The sequence below is a fragment of the Xylaria bambusicola genome (assembly GCF_022495145.1).
Source record: "Xylaria bambusicola strain CBS 139988 unplaced genomic scaffold F5B22scaffold_92, whole genome shotgun sequence".
In the NCBI taxonomy this organism is placed as follows: Eukaryota; Fungi; Ascomycota; class Sordariomycetes; order Xylariales; family Xylariaceae; genus Xylaria; species Xylaria bambusicola.
Window position 1 is genome coordinate 50923 of NW_025953645.1, and position 20423 is coordinate 71345.

Consider the following 20423-nt stretch of genomic DNA (forward strand, 5'->3'; position numbering starts at 1 on the left):
GTGTGCCCTCATTCCATACTTCAGACAGGACTACCTGTGCGAATATGTTACATGTATTGCTTGAATCGCCGCAAATCCTTGACATCATTCCAGTAGCGACTGATCTATCACGCGTGAGCCAACAACAGCTCTCAGTATCAACACTAACCGCGTTGTTGAGTCTGAGCTGGTATCCATTAACAGCAAGTATATTACAGCCGTTCAAGACTAGTATCCCAACACACCACACTGTGGTACAAGCCTCATATACTGATTGCTGGAAAGAAGTAACATTTCTATATACCGTCATCGATGTGGCTCTGCGAACTTGCTATCTTTCATTACTATGTCCCCAAATGGTACATTGTTATGCATTATCGGGGGAGGCCTAGTATGAGGCGAGAAGATGATTTCACTCGCTCCTAAAGACTTAGCTACACAAATAGAATAGTAATGAGCCTCGCAACTTGAAAGATTCTGTTGTTCATCTGATAGTGCTTCTTGTCGGTCTATACTTATTTTCTATCGTGATTATTTATAAACTAATAGCTATCCAGAGATATGCCTAAGCATCAGTCTGAGGAGTCTGGCTTGAATTTCAATATCTATCTACTGCCATGGCTCCCTGTCCGTCACGATTTTTTCAGGGGCTACAACAAAGAGTCTCGAAACTTTCGTGTAATAACAAATATCATGTAGTACTTTCAAAGATGTAGTGGTTAATACTATATACCCTTTCCTATATGGTACTACGTTTCGCACGTCTTTTGTCCTTCTCCTTCGGATTATTCTAGACATGACTATTCTCCATATTAGTATTTCTTATCTGTTTCCGACAATTCCTGCTGTATCATAACAGCTCACGCGTCTAATGTACCGATACAGAGAGCATCATGCATACTGTCTGTTTCTGTTTCTTGGTGTCAGCCAGATTTTGCGAGTTGGCATGTCTGCAACACCGAAGCTACGGGATCACGATCACTTGCATCAATGAGTTAAGATACTTCTATCAATCATGAGAGCGCATGCAAACTATTCTATTATCAATACAAAAACACCTCAAAGTAACAATTATGTGTGATTGTTGATAAGAATGGAGCTGTGATTTCTTGAGGAGGCAAGGGAATATGCTGAAGGATTGCATACATGCGATCACTTTTCCACTAGAAATCAGATTGATTAATTGCGCCGAAGTCGCTTCCCTTATGCCATAGAATAAAGTAAACTTGTCTTTCTTGACACTTCTTTGATTCCACAACCACCTTAACAACAAACCCGTGGTCTTGCTGTGCGAGCTCCCCGCAGACTTTGCAGTATCTTTCCTCATCAAAGGTAGGAAGAGTTTGGCATAGCTGTAACAATAGAAAAGAAACGAGAATGCAGACTATTGGTATTGCTTACACTCACTATACTCGACATTGTTATCGCCTTCAAGAAGTACTCACGCGCCGTGGCGTATTCCACATTCCCGTATCCTTCGCGTTGGGCGATAGTTATGCGATGACAAGTTGCATGTTTTTCGGCTGTTAGAAATGTGGGTATTTCATGCACATGGAACATTTCAATAGCGTGATCAGTGATGACAGCTTCAACTTTCTTCATATGTATACATAGAAGGAGAGAACCCTATGTTAGTTGGGAGACTGTATCACCACCGCTAGCCCATGAAGGCAAAAACCCTACTTGGAAAGGTTTTAAGCAAAGTGAAGACGAGGTGTAGGCGATGAGCTTCTATAAGCTCTCGGGCGGATAACGGTTAACCACCCCTATCTAGTACCGTATTCGCTCATGCACTTGCTGTATAAGGCCAGCTAACTAAGGGGCTCGTATTCAAACCCAGGACATTCAACAGCTGTAGGATGGGTGAATTTACTGTGTAATCAGCCTAACCTGCAGGTTTATCTCGCCTACAACTCGTCTAAGTATATCTTGAATAAACATGAAGGGTGAGTCCTAGAAGATAGGCTCGATAGCAAAAACTCAATTTTTGTCCCAAGTCCTGCAGGCCAAAGCATGTAGTAGTTACCGAGACTCGGTGATTGAAAAGAAATCTGCCTTACTTAGATGCTGCACGTTCCGCGACTTTATATAACACTGCACTAGGTGTATGCAATTGCCCTGAAAGCCTTGAGGATCTGGTACTATCTAACACCTCCGAGCTCGGCCCAAATTCGCCTTAGAAGTACTAGGTGTTTGCGCACTAGATCTTCTCGGAATCTCATGCCAGAATCTCATCCTTGCCAAGACGTAATGGGGATATGTTAGGTCCGCTGCGTTCTAAGTAAGTAATTGCCATGATAAATAAGCTGTCATAGAAATTCCACAATGTCGAATGATTATGTGTAATCCTTCTGTCAAAGGGGTTAGCTGATGCAGCAGCAATGTGCGCTGAGGGATTGGCGGGACCCCTCGTGTTTAAAGCTGAATGGAATGGAGATCAGAAAACTACATGCCCGGATTCCGGCCGGAGATATTCGGATGACGCAAGGGGAGTCTAGATTCCCGGTCGAGCCTACGGCATAATCGCATTTATTGCTGTGTATTCTCCCTGCACTACATGCTGTATTCCTCGTGTCTATATATAGTGTACAAATATCGCAAGATAAATCAGCCTACCTACTCTATGTGCAATATGAATCCTGCCCTATTAAGTAAACCATGTCTTCACTTTTGTTTACATCGCGGCTCAGTCTCGCCCACACACCAGCGGTGAAGATCGTTGACAACCTCTTTCAGCCACCTAGATATCTCATCCACTAATCGGATTGAGCAACCCTACACACAGTCTCCGAAAATGATGGTTTATGTTCGAGCAGTGACTCAATATCCATTGCCTAGAATCGTTAGATTACAGCTAGGTTGACCAAAAATATAATTTAGTCCATTTGCTTCTTGGCAAATCGTAGCTACACGCACTAAATGGATGATCTCCCGACTGATTAGCTATCGATGATCATACATACCTAGAAGGTAGGTATGTGCAAGCATGTGTTGTATGATCGATGCTGATAACTTTTCTACAACGTTGCGCGTGTGCTGGGGAGCTTTGAAAAAAATTGCTACCACCAATGGAGAGGTTAAGCTTGATTCCAATTATACTTACATATCTAGGTACCTACCTACGCATGTAGGTTCCGAGCCCTGCGTTATAAAGAGAGCGGTAGAGGAACACGTGAACGGTTGAGACCACCTCATGAAATGGTCTGCAGCAGACGAGAACGAATAAATCACAAAAGGGGCGACATGGAAGGCAGCGCTTTAAGAAATGCCGAAATTGCAGCAATTAATCGTATCGTCTCAGGTGAAGCCTATGGCGGCTGTGAACTTCTTGCCAAGCCCCTTTTGCCGCGTCGCTATCTTTACTGTACTTAATCATGTGGGGTTTGTAGTACATAATAAGTAGGTACCTATACTTTCAACTTCTTCGACGTAGGTACATACTATGTATGTAGTTAGGCAGTGTACAATACCTAGCCCAGCTAGAACTCTGCCTTTTCAGAATGTAGTAAGTTCCTTCCTACGCAAGCCCAGGGCTTGTTTTAGACAACAGCCCATTACAGTATGTAGGTACGTATTATAAACACCCGTAAGTATGCTTGCTATTTACCCTTTCTGGGTGAATGTGAAATATTTAACTATGTATACTCCGTACAGTAGGTAGGTATTTGGTAGATATTGCTATGTCGATGCGAGGCATGAATTTAACATTTCGCACCCCAATGCCCTTTATTACATAAACTTGGCCGGTACCTGCAGTAGTGTAGGTGACACGGGAGACACTAATCCGCTTTCTGCCCGGTACGTAGGGATGACCCACTTGAAACCGACACTCTGCCCCTTTTTAGATCTTTTAGAACGGTACCAATACCACGTCCGCTGAATCTATTGGTCTCTGCCCCGACGCAAGATCGCGGTTGGCGGTGCTGCATGCGACCCACATTCATTTCCTTTGCCGCTCCATGCAGTACGTGTACCTACATGTACTTACTTACTTACCTACACTACACACTACAGAAACCTGGGCGAGCTGGGTACTGCCTGGGCCGTGGGACTGGGGACTTTGGCGGAGGGAAGGTGCCGTCGTCGTCGTTACGGCTGCGCGCTGCCCAGGGCCGCCATAATGTACCTACATGTAGGTTAGGTACTGTGCTGGCTCCTCTCCCAGGTTCTTTTAGGCTTTCCTTAGCTTCTCTCGACATGCTCGCTCTCTTTTCCCTCACTCCCTCACCACGTTCGCTTTAAACCTTTCCTCCCTTCCGACCATCTTTTTGCGTCGCCATTCCACCCAACTGAGAGTCTAACAGCTCTCAACTACATTCTTTTGGAATAGGGAACACGTTCATTTCAGTACAACGCGAGCGCGAACCCGTCTCCACCCCAGTCCCGATTGACTGACTGACTGACGACCCGATTCAATCAATCTTGAGAGCTGTGAAAGCAAGATACGTCCAGTGCTGGTAAGCGGAATTCTCATCAGGTCAAAGGGATATTATATTACAAAGGCTTTGGTTTCTGCTGGCAGTGGAAAGGCTAGCGGGCTACTTTATTATGAACGAGATTGCATGTTCACCGCCCCCTTTGAGCTTTTGCGCTTGGGCCTAATACAGGGGGCCAACTCCTTTTGCCTTCGTTGTTGTTATGCGAGGCTAACAATAACCTTGGGTACACTAGAGACGACTCGCTCCTACTATTGCTCACTTGAATACTTTTACATCCAAAACCAGTTACACGCGATTATATCCGTTGCGACAAATATGAAGGCAACCATTTTGAACCTCGCCATTGCGGCATCGTTCGGCTCTGTCGCCGTTGCTCAACCTCACCGGCATGGTCATCCCGCTCATCACCACAAGCGGGACAACTCGCCTCTGGAGGAGCGCGAAGTCGTGACCACTTATGTCCCTGCTACTATAACCCAGTACATGCTCGGTGATAAATCGGTCAGCCCTGAGGAGGCCCACGCTGGTTTGGATAAGGGATTATACGTCGTCGTTGGCGAGACGACACCCACCTTCACTCCTCCCCCTGCGCCAGTCGTCACTAGCACATCATCTAAGGAGGATGGCGTCTTCATTGAGAAGGTCACTAGCTCTTCGTCCACTTCGACGCCTACTCCAACGCCCTCAACCACCACTGAACCAACAAGCACGTCGACTCCTGAGCCCGAGCCAACTAAGTCCACCACATACCCTGTGAGCAACGGTGCTAAGGGTATCGATGCTGACTTTCCCGACGGACAAGTTGACTGCACCACCTTCCCTTCCGACTATGGTGCGCTTGCTCTCGACTACCTCGGACTGGGTGGGTGGAGTGGACTTCAATACACGCCCAACTTCAGTTTGAAGGATCTTGCTATTAGCTTCATCGAAACCGGCATTGGTAAGCCCGCTGGCCAGAAGGGCTTCTACTCATATGCTTGCCCACCCGGCTACATCAAATCACAGTGGCCCTCTTCTCAGGGCAACACCGGCCAATCCATTGGTGGTCTTTACTGTAACGACCAGGGCAAATTGGAGCTGACCCGCGGCGACGTTTCCAAGAAGTTGTGTGAGAAGGGTATTCCGGGTATTACCATAAAGAATAAAATGAGTTCTGGAACTTCGGTGTGCCGCACCGACTATCCTGGCACAGAGAACATGGTCATCCCGATTGATTCTACACCTGGCAGCTCGTTCGAGCTCGCTAACGTTGCATCCAACAACTACTACGTCTGGCAGGGCAAGGCAACAACTCTGCAGTACTATGTCAACAAAAAGGGAGTCAGCGCTGATAAGGGCTGTGTATGGGTCTGCGACGAAGACCCTGAGGGATGTGGTAACTGGGCCCCCATTAACATCGGTGTTGGCCAGTCGTCTGATGGCATCACCTATCTCTCTATCTTCCCCAACAGCGCAGTTTCCAAAGCCAAGTTGGACTTCAATATTGACATCTCTGGTGATATCACAAGTGATTGCTATTATCATGTTGATTCAGGATTTGCTGGTAGCAGTACCGGCTGCACTGTAAGTTTTGGCCACTATTCGAAACAAGCGAGGCGTTATAGCTAACCTTTCTTAGACCGGCATCCCGAGTGGCGGACAGGTTACAATTACTTTGAGCGACTAAGGGTATTTATTTATTGGGACCTCTATGCTTCTGACTCTTGCTGCCATTTTGTCTTGCTTTCTAATGGATACCTCCTTGCCACATGTAGCCTGCCACGACGATACTTTACGGGTCGGCTTATGATGATGGTATATCGAATTTAATTGTTATTGTGTATATTCCGGTCGTGCATATTTGGAACCACGGTTGAGGAGATGTTGGTAGTGTAATGTGTGTTCCATGATAACCGTCTATATATGAACCTAGTTATCTTGCTGAAACAGTCTGACTTGCCGATGTTTATTCCGTCGTCAGTAACGGGTCTTATTGGTGGGGTAGCTGCCTGTAGGTACTGATGCTTTTACTAGCTCATTCGCAGAATCGCCGTTGAACTGAGTGCTTGGACATCTTTATCTGCCTCCTTCCCATTTACCCTAGGTATCTACCTAGGTATGAAGCCGATATGATTGTTCAAAAAAGGTGTAGATCAATGATAGAATGTATGAGATAATATCACGGCATCGGCTAAAAGAAGGTTACGCACGCAGTAGGTAACCTCACAGTATGTACCCAGGTACTATGGGTAAGTAGGCAATACAACGCGCTTCCAAGTTATGATTGCCCGACCGGGCGCCGCAGCTTGTACTTGCATTAACGCACGTCCGGTCCTGTGGCCGAACATGCCCCGGACGTCTAAGTAAAGTGACTGATGACAACTGCACCTGTCTGCAAGCCAGCCACACGCATTTGCCGCCAACTCTAACCGATCAATTGACTTCATGCTCCTCGTATCGGTAGGTATTCTCTACGTACGAGATGTGTGCTGTGCCCGCCCAATTCAGCACCTGGACAGCGGCCCGATGAGGGGTTCGACGAGATTGCTACAAGAGCTGAAGACCAACCCACGTACGTACATGCCTAGCATTGGTAGCCTCATTACTACTACCGTGCCTAGGTGCTGAAAAGACCGGGCCTATCTACAGGATGTTCATCTTCGAATGCATCGGAGTGGAATTAGGTAGCCGTCTCCTCACTACTTCGTACATACTGTAGGCAAACCCCCCAATCGAATCAGACAATGTCATGTGCGCGCTTTTACATAATCGTAATGTCTCCGTACGAACTCATTGTTCCGATCGGACGGCCAACCCAGCCTCCCATGTGTAGGGCACCGGGTAGGTAGAAAGTATTTCGACTTGGCAGTGATCTAGTTACTCCATTCGAAGTCGATTATCAGAGCTCTCCGACTATTATAACCTAGGTTAGTAGCATGTTGCCGCTTGATACCTATCCAGGCGAGCCAGGTAGGGATTGAATGGAGCCCCTCATGCGAACGATTCCGTCATTACCCACTTAGCAACCAACCATCCCATTGTTTTCATCTAGACCACTTCTTTCTAATTTTTGTGCCTCGATGAAGCTCGGTTCGTAATAGCAACCGTCCGGCGCATGATTTTTGGCCTTGATTGATCGAATACGCCTAGCATTGACGGACTGCTCTGCGTCTAGCAATAACGGCAAACACCCTGCTGGCCACGGCATATAGCGGGCGGATCTGCTCAGCTGGCAAGCTTCATCTTGCTGGCCACGTCTGTCTTTGGTTTCGAATCAACTCCAAGTGCAGACGGTGTTTTCTCCGAATAGAGAAAATATAATTATATCTTTTCAATAGATATACGCCACCAGAGCGCCAGCATACAAGAATTTGCCACCAAATGTCTCTCCCGCGTGTTGGGTCTCTTGAGACCTTTCTCAGCGTCCCTACCGAGGGCGAGAGATCCCGTAGGGGCTCTATTGCGTCCACAGCTCCTTCGATGAGACCACGCAGACTCAGTTTCAACCCGCTGCCGGAGTCATGGGATCCAGTCATCGCTCGAGAAATAGATCGGCCTGCCCAGACTATCGGAGCCTTCGAGGTGCCCCGGTGGAAGCGAATCCGTGAGTTCTGCCCGCCTGGCACACATTCATCCATACAGGAGTGGCGACTAACCTGTAAGCAGTCCAAATTGTATGTGCAGTGATATATTGCTTCTTCGCCGCTGGTGTCGTCTTTGGGTATGCCGCTATAAAGCCTGTGCTGAAGCAGACGGGGGCCTATCAAGATATCTGCGAGGGCAATGACATGTGTGTGGAGATTCGGCTGAATTTTATGTTCACTGTTGCCGCCGTGGCTACGAATGTCGCGGCCCTTCCCGTCGGTGCTATTCTCGACCACTACGGGCCCCGGGCGTGTGGCTTGATTGGTGCTATTTTCCTAGTAGTCGGCGCTGGTTTCATGGCTTCCGCCGAGAAAGCGTCATTTGACGCTCTTCTTCCAGGGTATTTGTTCCTGGCCCTTGGTGGGCCATTCACTTATATCTCGTCGTTCCAGCTCTCGAATGCTTTCCCTCAAAACTCTGGCCTGATATTAGCGTTACTCACGGGAGCGTTTGACGCTTCTAGTGCGCTGTTTCTTCTTTATCGTATCATATTCGAGAAAACAAATGGGGCTTTCGGCCTCTCGAAGTTCTTCATCGCCTATCTGGCTGTGCCCGTAGTTATCATTATTATGCAACTAACCATCCTTCCACGACAGTCGTATAAGACGGTGGGGGAGATGATTGTAGACTATGAAACACCAGGTTTGAACGACCCTCTCAATTCCAGCGCCATCGAAAACGACGACCAAGTCGATGAGGAAACGGCACTCCTACGTCAGGAGCAGCGAGAACACAACGAGAATATTGCCCACGAGATCGAAGAATTGCTTGGAACAGAGACAGCCGATAAACAGGCCCAACGAGAAGAGGTGACAAACAATCTGAGCGGAGTCTGGGGCGTGATGCATAACCATACAGCGCTTGAGCAGATCCGTTCACCCTGGTTTATACTCATCTGTCTCTTCACTGTCTTACAGATGACGCGAATCAACTACTTCGTGGCGACAATCCGGGTACAATACAGTGCTATACTGGGATCTACGGAGAAAGCCACTCAGATTAACAACTTCTTTGACCTCGCTTTGCCGCTAGGCGGCATCATCTCGATCCCATTCATCGGCGTCGTCCTCGACAACACTAGCACAGTGACCGTGTTAACAACCCTTGTCACGGTTGCCACGAGCATCGGAATCCTTGGTGTGCTGCCATTCGAATGGGCAGCCTACGCAAACATCTGCCTCTTCGTCCTGTACCGTCCTTTCTACTATACAGCGGTCAGCGATTACAGCGCCAAGGTGTTTGGGTTCCAGACATTTGGCACGGTGTACGGCACTATCATCTGCCTCGCGGGCCTTCTCAACTTCAGCCAGAGCGGGCTTGATTACCTATTCCATGAGACATTCAATGGGAACCCCATCCCCGTGAACCTGATCCTGCTCTCACTTGGTTTGGCCGTTGGTATCTGCTTGGTTGGGTATGTTGGCTTGAAGGCGAAGTGGTTGAGGATGAAGAGGGAGGCTGCGTATACGAATGGTGCAGAATACTAGGATTGTTCTTTCGCTATATTTGTAAATGTTGTGCATTGTAGACTGATTGCATACATCTTTTTGCTCTGCGGGGGAGGCTTTGGATCTGATTATATAATCTATTAGGCGCTTATAAGTTACTTAGGAAGGTGAAACTAAAATGAAATGGATAAATATGATTGGCATGATCCTTCCTTTTTCGTTGATGGTATAAGTCTTGCGTCTACTGCATTGGTTCTGCGAGTTAGACCTGGTATCGTACGCAGGCTTTACGGTGGAGGTTATTTTATTTCGTCTTGTAAACCAAAGGTTAAACATCAGGGTCCTGTAACTTAATAATACACAGCTCTCAATTAGGTTCAAGAACTTGAAAATAACAATGTAGATTATTTCATCAGTCATGGCGTCTATCGAGTTTAAATCGCCTCTCCTAGGTACCATTTCCAAATGTGACATGAAAGCTTCAAAAAGCCAGCCAACGCCTGCACGCCTTATCCGCTCTCACTTTATATACGCCGAGAAATCTTGCCTGCAACCATGATCCGCGATGCAATCTCTCTAAATATTATCCATAACAGCAACAGGAAGTAAAGGCCGCTTCATCGGACTACCCCCTTTCCCCAAATCCTACGCCTTCTCTCCAGCACCATCTTTCTCCTCTACAAATCCGTCACAGACCACTGCTGCGAAACCCACATGATCTCGGGCCCAGCAACAGCCACAGTATCGATATCAGCAGCAGCGACGTCGCTCTTGCTCGTCATGACGGCCCAGACGTGTCCGGACAACGAGTCCGGCACAGCAGCCTTGCCCGAGATCCCGTCGACAGAGGTATACTTCAGTCCGCCCCAGGGCCCCAACCACGCGATGAAGAGCCCGTCGCCCTTCTTGTCCTCGGGGATCTCCACCGTGATCTCCTTGACGCGGTTCGTGTCGGGCTGCAGCGTCTTATCCTTGATGACTAGTTTTGCGATCGCCTTCGCTTTCCCGTCGGCCGAAGGGGGCGCGCAGCTCGAGTCCGTCGCGTAGTGCGCGGCGACGTACGATGTCGCTAGGGAAGTTGGCAGGAGGACCTCGCGCGGTGCGGCCGCGGCTACATGGTTCTGCATCAGATTCACGAGGGCGCTCATGCGCGCCTGCGACCCGATCCCCGTGGCCAGGGCGGGCGTGGCCCACGGATCACTTGCGCCCACGGCGCTCAGAGCGTCGAGCGTCGCGCCGATGGAGAGATGCAGGCCCGTCAGCACGGTGCCGAGCCAGGTGTCGACGTCCGTGAGCGCGGTCGCGAGGTCGTATTTGTCGCACACGGGGACGACGTCCTTTCCGAAGTGCTGTAGCGTGTCCGTGTACGTGCGCCGGTGGATCAGGCTTTGCGCGACGAGCGAGCCGATGGTCTGTTTGATTGAGTTCGGGTACGCCTCGCTCCATTGCCCTTGGCTGAGGAGGTTGAATCCTTCGAGGAGGAGCGCCACGATGAAGTTATCGATGTATTGCAGCGCACGCAAGACGGCGACCGCCTCGTCTGTGATGTTATCACCCCAATTGTAGTTGGCGGGCTGGTTCCCGCCGGCCATGCCGCCGATGTAAGGCGGGTAGTTCATGCCAGGCTGGGGGATCTGGCCGCCGAGCGCCGGGTCTAGCGTTGTGATGTCGAGGACGTTACCCCCAACGTTGGCGATGAAAGTCCCGTTGAGCTTCAGAGCGCCCACGAGCGGCGTTTCCGGGCCGATTGTGCTGGGAGGCGCCGTCGCCGCGAGGTCCTTGAAGGCTTGGAATGTCTTGTCGCCCTCGGTCGCAGCGTTGATTGATCCCAACATGCCTGACTATATTACACACGCTGACGTTAGTAATTGTCATATAAGGAAGGTATTCTACTCATATTTCGGGATCATGCAGGAGCAATGACGCTCGAAACCTGCGTGAGCATGGAAATAAACGGCTCCGGAGAACTAACCTGGCAGTGCGATTTCGTCGTTTGCGCGCAGTAGAACCAGATTGGGTCTGGATTCGTGAGCGTTACTTCAAAGGTTACGCCGGATGGGGCCTGTTTCGTAGGCACAAAAGGGGCCACGAAACCACCGCCGTCTCGCTCGATGGGCTGGCATGGCTTGTCGAAGGATGATTGAACGATGGAGTGATTCTGTATTGCCTGTTAGTTTATTTCATAAGCGATGTCGATGAAGCTGATGCACGCACAGCTGGGTTGTAGCTGAATTCAACAACAGTGCCGACAAGCTCGGTGACGTTGTTGGGGTTGAACATCAGTTGGCCATTGAAGCCAACATCGATATGGAGTTTTCGCAGTCCACCGACGGGAAGAGTACCGACGGGCGGTGTGCTTGGGGTCGCAGCTTGTTGCGCCTTGGCCTTGTAGGCATCAAATGTATTTCCCGTTTCCGGACTGCCCAATTTTAGTTGAAAAGCCTTTTCATCAGTCTTGAGTTGACGTACGGGTTGACAGCATGAACCATGCCACTTTGACAGTGGTTCCCATTTGTTTGGGGGCTGATACATGTTAGCGATTAATTCTGACTGTCCTATAAAGTTATTGTGCGAGCTTACCAGTAGAACCACAAGGGTTTCGTGTCGTTGACAGTAATGGTGAAGTCTGTGGGGGCGGCGGTATCCGGAGACGCATTAGGAGTGAAGCCAGAAAATATGCCGTTTTCCTGTAGTTGACAGGGGTCGGCGAATGTCGACTGAGCAACGGCGTGGTTCTGAGAAACTCCTGATTAGTATGTCTTTTGCATGTAGTGCCGAAACTCGGGGAATTACCTTGGAGAAGAACTTGTATGTTATGGTGTCGCCAATCTCTGCCTTAATACTTGGTGGATTAAATTCTAATTTGCTGTCTTTGCCAACAGTGACTTCGATATGGGCAGCAGCTGCAAGAGATGAAAGACACGCCAGCCCGAGGGCGAGGCTGGAAGGTCGTAACAATGACATTACAATTATTTGAATCTGAGAAATTAAGATTGGACGGAGAATGAAGCTTGAGGGAGATGTCTATGATACGAACTACAACTAATAGCTACATTATCACCGGGAGTCGCTCTCATTTAATAAACTTCATGATCATAGTAGTGTCAGCCATATGAACTAGGTAAGATAGCATTGCAGAATGATGTTGGACAGAAGGAATCTATTTTCGGGTGCAGCTCGTCCCGGCGGGTGTGGCTGTTGGCTGTTGGCCATCTCTGCTCGCCGCCGCCCCTTGCATTGTCCTTGGCGCAACCCAAATTTGAGATGAAGTGCAGGGGCCCAGGATGTGAAAGAGGCCCAACGAACAGCTACCCAAAGCAGACAGCTAGCTGTGTGAGATGCGCCTTTGGATTGACGCTGTTGGAGGGCTTCGGCAATGGCATAGTTCCGACGACAAGCCACAGGGAAGGCGGCCTCAAGATGACAAACTCCATCTACCTGGCAGTCAACCAGTCAGGCCGTCATAGTTCACAGATGGTAGAATGAAGCCCTTGAAACAAATAGATGGTATCCGAATGGCTGGGGCGGATCAGATAAGTTCCGAGCGGGCTCCGCCACGAAACGAAAGGCACGGGAGAACATCCGAGAAAACAAGCGACCAATCGCAATGCTGGATCTCGAAACTTCAGGTGCTGCAGGGTCTCTCCATCTACCTAGAACAGCAAGGCCTCTATTTCTGACATGTAGCATTAGGAATCACGCACAGCGTGCCGTCCGCTAGATGAGGAATTGCACACATGGACATGCAGCTCGAGGGAGCAGGGATGCTGGGATGCTGGGATGCTCCCAACGGCCAGCTGTCGTTCCGCGCTTTGGTAGGCGAGGCTTAGCAAGCCTGTAAGCAAGCAAGCGAGTCGATACGCGCCGAACTGTCCAAGATGCTCCCGTTAGGTTATACAACACATCGCCAATGACACTGAAACCACGCCGTTTGGTCTTTAATTAGTTTGCATCTGCGGCTAATGCGAGATGCTGTTGTGATCTCCTCTTTTGTCAGCCAGGTCACAGTACCTATACTTAGATAACTACGTGATATCTCTCCGTGATATAGTCAAACCTCTTTTGGTCTTTATAATCGTCAGCGTCGCGATCGTAGAGATAGCTCATTTCTCCTAGTCATTCACCTCATATCCGGTTCATCAAGGAAATCGCTAAATTGGTAGTGACACCTATTTAACTTCTTAATTTGTTAATAATGGCTGCACGAATGTCTACTGGCCCAAGTTGGGCCCTCGCAATCTTACTCTCTCTCATATCACTCGTCTTCACCTTAGTCACGCTACTCTCTGGCGTTGGTAGCCATACTACGGCATCATACCTAACGGTAATTCTTCCATGGCAGACTTAGAATACCATCAAGAGCGAGACTGACGACTCTAGGTTGATACAACAGATCTAGCCATACCTGCAAAGCTGAGCGGCTCAATATTCTTGCAAGATCTCTCCAAGATATCCGGAAGCGACTTTGTCGGCCAGGACAAGACAAGAGAGAGTCTGGGCTTGTCTAACGACTACTCCGTCTCCCTCTTAACAGCATGTGGTCGCAACGATGATGGATCGTCGTCTTGCTATGCGCCCCGTGTCGGATTCACATTCAACCCCGGCTCGAATCTCAAACTCGACCGCTCAGCTGCGCAGTACGGCCAACTGCGCACGTACGCAGAAGTGTCTACTTTCGTCGCTGTAGCGTACATCGTATCGGCGCTCCTTACTCTTCTATCATGCACCGCAATCGTGCTATCTCGCCGCTTCGAGCGCGCAATCCTCATCAGCCGCATCAGCTCTGGACTTGTTGCGATACTCCTATCCACAGCAACCGTTGCCTCTATCGTGACCTTCGTCAAGCTGCGCGACTCCTTCAACAGCGCACTTAGCGACGTCGGCGTGAAGACCGCCACTGACTCCACCGCCTTCGGCCTCAGCGCCGCAGCGAGCGTCGCCGCCATAATTGCTTTCGCGCTGACGTTCTTCATCCGCCCCACGGCCTCAGGTTATCGTCTGCCGCTCCACCGCGAGAAGCAAAATACCTACGCCAATGAGACGGAATTGATGTCGCGCGAGTCTCGACCCGCCAATGTTGGGCCTGGGTTCATGGACCGCATGCAGCCGTGGAATCGACCACGTTACGCACAGATCGAGACGAACAAGTTAGATGCGCACTCACGCGATCACTCGCCGGACAGCGACCGCGAAGGGCTCATAAACCCCGGCGAAGATGACGGTCTTCACAATGCCAATCATGACCCCACATGGGCAAACACCGGGGCAAGGCAAAATCTAGATCATGTGTCAACGGCATACAAGCCAAGTGTTTGAAAGACTGGCTTGATAACGTTGCATAGAGATTTGCGGTTGGATTAATGGATTATGAGCGTTCTCTTAGAGATTTTTGGGCGATCGATCGATAACGCTTTTATGATTGGATTGATAAAGTAGACTTAATTTAGAAACTAATTGATCTTGACTTGTTTCACCATCTGACTCCTTATATATATCTTCGAGGCAGGAGACCACGATCAATTCAAATCCTTGTTATGTGATTGCTTATAAGTTATATTTTCAGCAGATACACACATAAGCAGTTGACCAATCAACGCATCAGTGGTTTAGTGGTATAAACCACCGGTGCGACGGCATCGCGTCTGCTTCCGGACGCAGCAAGCTGGCAATACCTCAGACTACAAGAGATCGTGGCCAAGGTACCGCAAAGATACTTGGAGGTCCAGCAATGGAGCACAGCATTCGTGCGCCGACAGCCAGGCACCCAAGGATTCTTTCCCTGCCCAAGAGCCGAATATGGCTCTGGGCTCCCACGCGCTGCGCGAGATCCAGAATTGGCCCACCAAGGCCCCAAGCGGCCTCGCCTTCGAAATCGAGGATGGCCGAAGAAGCAAAACGGGCCGCCTCGCCATGTGCCTCGAGTCGATATCGCGCCTGGACTTAGACCGCACTCCCGGCTCTAGTATAAGTTCGCGAGCCGGCAGAGCAGAGCTCGCCAGGCCTTCCCCCGAGTCCAAAAGGGCTACCTCGATCCTCTTCTTTGCTGCACCATGGTCCGACAGAAGGTTTCAGCTAGCCTCTACCTTGAGAGCTGCCTGGAGGCTCAAGGGCTCGCGCTGAAAGTTGCTCTCCCTTTAAAGCCGGATGGAACCTTCAATAAGGAGACTTCATTGGGTAAAAAGGGGGGGTATGGACGGAATAGGATTAAGAGTCTTTAGGAAGAATAAACGGTATGCACTCCTATATCACGAACTTTATAACTTAACTTATGGCATGGCAGGTATCTGATGCGCTTCCCCTAAAGTCGAGTTTTAAAGCCATGGACTCTGATGGAGTTTATACGAACTATCGGTGATAGGATTATTAACGATATGATCCTAGTCAGCGAAGGGCTATTCCTTCGAGACTAGAACATTTGTGAACGAGTCTGTCTAAGCAATGAACATCGCTGCTAGAAAGGTCAATAGTCACAATCCATGTGCCGTGATGCCCAACTGCTGCAACCATGGGGATGATACATGAAGTCTTCCCTGTGAGGCTGTCAGTATCAAGCAGCTCGGTAGTCAATGATATTACTGTACTTTACCTTTCCCCATATTGAGTTGCAGAACACCGTTCCCAAGGGTTGAGTCGATCATGGCCTTTGCGACATTGACTTGCTTATCTCGGATGATAATGTTGCTATCTATTTCCAACAATAACCAATCTGATACCTCAATTGGTTTCCACGTTTTATGACCCAGTTGGCGCAGCTCATTGTGAAGGGCTTGTCGGTTTCTTTTTAAAAACGCACGCTGAATCCAGGTTAAATGCTGTACACCCGTAAGGGCAATACCGTAGGATACTATCGCTTCCTTCATACCCGGTCCAAAAGCAATGGACTCGGTAGACCTGAGCAGCTTCAGGAGATCTACCGCAGTCGAAAGTGGCTTTATCGCCCCAAGTTCAAGCCAGAAAGCCCGATTATCTCCAGCTGTGGCGGCCGTAGCTATGGCGGCCCAGACATCTTCTACATGAGCGTGTGCCTGTCTGAGTGCTTCCTTTACTACCCCGAATTGAGGGACGGCTAGGTCATCCCATTCAATCTGCTGTGTCCTCATCTTAAGGGCTTCCAAGCTCTGGCTTCGATCTCTTCCGTATGGCTTGCGGACAACAGTTGCCGAGGTTTGCGAATTGCGAACTTCCCCGGAGGGCGGAAGATCGGGTGGAAACGAGCCACCAATCACTCTTACCACTGCCCCGATACAATCATCGACAGCAACCTCCTGCCAGTACAGCGCGACATCGTCTGTCTCATCGACAGCTGCGAACGGAACATATACTGTAAGTTTGGACGATGCATCTATAAGTTACCTTCGATCAAAGCCATTGGCTAACAGGGGAACTAGCTACCTAACACTGGCACGTCCATATATAGGAATATTGACAGGTTCCACGGTCTTGTTATACTGGGGTCTTTATATATAGCCGCATTTTGAAGCGCAACTCAAGTTACAGGGGATTTCTTGGTCTTAAGGCTGGTAGTAGTATGAAAAGGCGGCTGGCGCTACGCGCTTCAAAATTGAAATCCTCAAGGACGCTGTCCAAGCACACAACCATGATCTCCAGGCTCAGGCTTTCTTTCAACGTATGATAGACACATCCCTACGCAGCCTTCCACGTTTTCTTCCTAGGTCGCAAATTATAACGGAAAGGCGGTATCTTCGCGGTCGTCTTGATACCTTCCAGTTCCGCCATCTCCTCAAACTGAGCGCAATCGCCTAGTCTCTGCTCTCTGGCCTCATCTACATCTGCGTTATCCAAAATAGCATGAGGCTCGGTCCAAGACAATCCAAAGTCGACAATGCGACAGTTCATGAAGTTATCCGCTCGTATATCGCGGTTATAAATGCCTAAGCTGTTCAGCAAGCTGACATTCCTCCACGCATGTTCAATGTTATGCTTTTGAACGCCTGTTTGTCCAGTTTCGAGGTCTTTCACTATAGCTCTGACTTGAATGTTTCCACCTAGAGCGCGCTTTAGACTCTCGTCAATTACATTCGTGTCGAAATCTATGCCCGCTTCTCTTCGAAGGAAATTCATATCTTCGGTACGTAAGAATAGATATCCATGGCATCGTGTTGCGACATTTGCTTTTACCTTCCGTTCGTCTCGAGTCTCCTTGATTCTTCCATACGCTCGACATTCCGCGTAGAATGGATCCGTGTAAAACAGGGCCTTTCTCAAAGGATAAGACTTTCCTAGGTAGGTTTCCCAATAAAACTTGTTGCTTTTCGGGTGGTAGAATTTGAACTAAGATAATCATCATTACTAAGGTGATATATCTAAGCAGTCCCATTGAATCTGTACTTACTACTTTTATCGCGTATTGGCGCGATGCGATCTCAGCTTGGAAAACGAAGCCTTGGCTACCGGTTTCTGGACGAGCTGTATCGAGTCTTGGACCCCACTTGATGGAAGCGTCCTGGTGCCGGAAAGGTCTCAGCTTCGGGCCGGGACATGGTGGCAATGATGCTGTTGGTGATGAAACTACTCTTGCTTTTCGCCTCGGCATACTTGTTATTCATAAGCTATGCTATCATCAGGGAAAATTGAGGTATGTGTATGAAACTGTCCTTGTTTGTTGTGATCGAAAGGGAACAATCACGACTAAAGGCCGATAATAATGTAGGTGCTCCCTTGCTTCGGTAGCTCGGATCATCCCTTCTACCAGCCTCACAATTTAATTGACTACCTTGGATGTGGGCCAAAAACCTGTTCTGAAATCTTTCATTTTCGAAGTTCTGTAGCACAATACACCCGAGTGAGGTGGTGCAAAGGGGGGGAGCAGCCAATCGTCGTTGCAGACCAGCGCATTCAAAGCCCGAAATGCTGTGAGCTTCGCGATGCGACCGGAACCAGGTCATAATCATTCACGTGAGGACTTCAGCAATCGAATAGAGAAGAGGGGGTCGGCTCCGTGTTCAATGCCATAATTTCCAGAAAGTGGTCAAGTTCTACAGCCTGTTCATACTGTTGTCAGTGACCACCAAGCCAGACGGTATTCACTAATCCACGTGTTCTTTTCAATGGAAGGCAACCCGAAAGCAAGATCTATTCTTGAGTTTCTCACGCATAGAAACCCTCATGTCGTTTTATCTCCGGACAGTAATCCCAACACTCACAATCCTGATTTTTACTGGCCACGGGAGGTAAGAAAGTGGGATGAGTTTCATTTTGAGAATTTGGAGAAGATCTACGAAGGGCAGCTAATGAATGCCGCGCGAGCTCCTCGTTATGCTCTTCTACATTATCCCTCCATCTTAGTCAAAGATTGCCGAATTGAAGATGAACCTATGACAACAAGCTTGATAACGAAATGGAATGATTCCATTGTTTCAATTGCACTTGAAGCAGTCAAAGATGAGCTCAACCCTTGCATTTGGGTACAGAAAGCCTCCAAACCAGATCGATCAGATCATAAACAGAAAGTCGCCCTTCGACCTGATGCTGGCGCTTATTCTATACATGAGCAGGATCACAGGACGAAGAAGGAAAGGTTCCCGAAAGACCATAAATGTGCACGCAGCTGGACTAGCCTAAAAATACGTAATGGGGAGCACGTAGACAAACGGACGGGAGAATGGCGACCCGGCCGTATCCGGCGCAATGATACTATGCCCATCCGCCAGGCATATACATACTCTGTTGAGTTCGGATGCCGGTACGGCTGCCTTCTTACAACAGAAGAAGCCTTCGTTTTCCGCATCAGGCCGCGAGATCAATACTCGGGTGAGTGCCACCAGCATCCTCCAGATACAAACGCCGTAACTAAATGTCTAGATACAGCTGAACCAGGCTCTGCTGAAGAGCTGCTAGCCCCTCAGGAAGCTGTTAAAACGAGAGGTTTAATGGAATACGTGTCCATCCCATGGAGACATGGCACAGACGAGAATAATGACAAGTATCAAAAACTGACAGTGAATCTTGCACTTTGGGTGCTCCATGTCCTCGCTGGGAATCACCACCAAATCCTTGATGACTATCCCGATCTACATACAGAGAAACTCGTGCTACCAATCGACATGTCAGAGCCCACAAGACGAGTTGGCAGAAAAAGGTCTGTGGAGTCTGAAAGAGATCGGGAACTGAAGTGTTATCCTCAAAAGAGAACGAAGACGAAGATATCTCCAGACCGCATGTACTTATCATTCAGCACTGATGCCCCATCCGGAACAGAGGTACGACCCAGTTGAAACACACCACTTACACTAATTAGATACTGCATACTGAAGTTTGGTAATCTATTAGGCATCCGACGACTCAACAACAGAAAGGAATTCAAGTCCTGATGAGGTAGATGAGATTACAAAGAGCGAGTCCCATCCGCCAAGGTATAGACTCAGGACCAGGAAGTGTGAACCAGGAAGATACAAGTGCTAAACATGAGGTGCCCGAACGTAACTTTACTCTCCACGGTGTGCTAGCTACCTAGGTAGTTACCTCTTAGTGAAATACATTAGTCTTTTCGATCTGTCTAGCATGATGGCGCTTTTGCGCCTACAATGTAGATCGTAGTGGAACGACAGACACTTATAGCTTCATTCTGCCTGTGGTTAGAGTCCATATCCAAATGAAATCCACGATGACAATATCGACAAAGCTAAAGACAAAGCTCCCACCAAAGACCAAACCATAATAGCTCTATACATGTGCTTCGTCCAAGTTTTTAACTTAATATATAATAGCCCAGGGTAATACGTATCGGATATTGCTAATAAGGCTTTAATATAAATACTACTTCGGACGAATTGTGAGTAGGATAGTGGCTAATTAGGTCGATATAGTATAGAAGATGTAACATTAGTCGATCATGCGCCATATATATGCCGTAATATCAGTAATATCTTTAAATCCATTTATATATAATGTAAAGGGATAAGCCCTAAAGAAA

At 48.6% G+C, this 20423-nt stretch overlaps 7 protein-coding genes across 7 annotated transcripts; 4 read left to right on the plus strand and 3 right to left on the minus strand.

Moving 5' to 3' along the window:
• Positions 1-4733: 4733 nt before the first annotated feature.
• On the plus strand, positions 4734-6084 carry F5B22DRAFT_652463 (beta-glucosidase-domain-containing protein; the record flags this gene model as incomplete). Its single annotated transcript, XM_047979610.1, has 2 exons — positions 4734-5981; positions 6037-6084. 2 exons carry the CDS (start codon positions 4734-4736, stop codon positions 6082-6084), a joined length of 1296 nt encoding a protein of 431 aa, XP_047824955.1.
• Positions 6085-7543: 1459 nt separating this feature from the next.
• On the plus strand, positions 7544-9696 carry F5B22DRAFT_576395 (major facilitator superfamily domain-containing protein). Its single transcript, XM_047973207.1, has 2 exons — positions 7544-8001; positions 8064-9696. The coding sequence occupies exons 1-2, from the start codon at positions 7779-7781 to the stop codon at positions 9527-9529; spliced, it is 1689 nt and encodes a 562-aa protein (XP_047824956.1). The 5' UTR covers positions 7544-7778; the 3' UTR covers positions 9530-9696.
• A 369-nt stretch (positions 9697-10065) lies between these two features.
• Positions 10066-12706, minus strand: F5B22DRAFT_576404 (uncharacterized protein). Its single transcript, XM_047973208.1, has 6 exons — positions 12284-12706; positions 12071-12225; positions 11960-12013; positions 11705-11909; positions 11463-11648; positions 10066-11331 (listed from the first exon to the last, which is right to left on the minus strand). Exons 1-6 carry the CDS (start codon positions 12452-12454, stop codon positions 10168-10170), a joined length of 1935 nt encoding a protein of 644 aa, XP_047824957.1. The 5' UTR covers positions 12455-12706; the 3' UTR covers positions 10066-10167.
• Positions 12707-13358: 652 nt separating this feature from the next.
• F5B22DRAFT_576415 (SUR7/PalI family-domain-containing protein) lies at positions 13359-15046 on the plus strand. The gene is made up of 2 exons (XM_047973209.1): positions 13359-13814; positions 13871-15046. Exons 1-2 carry the CDS (start codon positions 13686-13688, stop codon positions 14804-14806), a joined length of 1065 nt encoding a protein of 354 aa, XP_047824958.1. The 5' UTR covers positions 13359-13685; the 3' UTR covers positions 14807-15046.
• Positions 15047-15871: 825 nt separating this feature from the next.
• Positions 15872-16859, minus strand: F5B22DRAFT_652468 (uncharacterized protein; the record flags this gene model as incomplete). The annotated part of the gene is made up of 3 exons (XM_047979611.1): positions 15872-16020; positions 16077-16793; positions 16844-16859. 3 exons carry the CDS (start codon positions 16857-16859, stop codon positions 15872-15874), a joined length of 882 nt encoding a protein of 293 aa, XP_047824959.1.
• A 275-nt stretch (positions 16860-17134) lies between these two features.
• Positions 17135-18044, minus strand: F5B22DRAFT_640448 (kinetochore Sim4 complex subunit FTA2-domain-containing protein; the record flags this gene model as incomplete). Its single annotated transcript, XM_047977854.1, has 2 exons — positions 17135-17782; positions 17844-18044. The coding sequence occupies 2 exons, from the start codon at positions 18042-18044 to the stop codon at positions 17135-17137; spliced, it is 849 nt and encodes a 282-aa protein (XP_047824960.1).
• Positions 18045-18358: 314 nt separating this feature from the next.
• F5B22DRAFT_576462 (uncharacterized protein) lies at positions 18359-19866 on the plus strand. The gene is made up of 2 exons (XM_047973210.1): positions 18359-19261; positions 19319-19866. Exons 1-2 carry the CDS (start codon positions 18559-18561, stop codon positions 19723-19725), a joined length of 1110 nt encoding a protein of 369 aa, XP_047824961.1. The 5' UTR covers positions 18359-18558; the 3' UTR covers positions 19726-19866.
• The last annotated feature ends 557 nt before the right edge of the window (positions 19867-20423 follow it).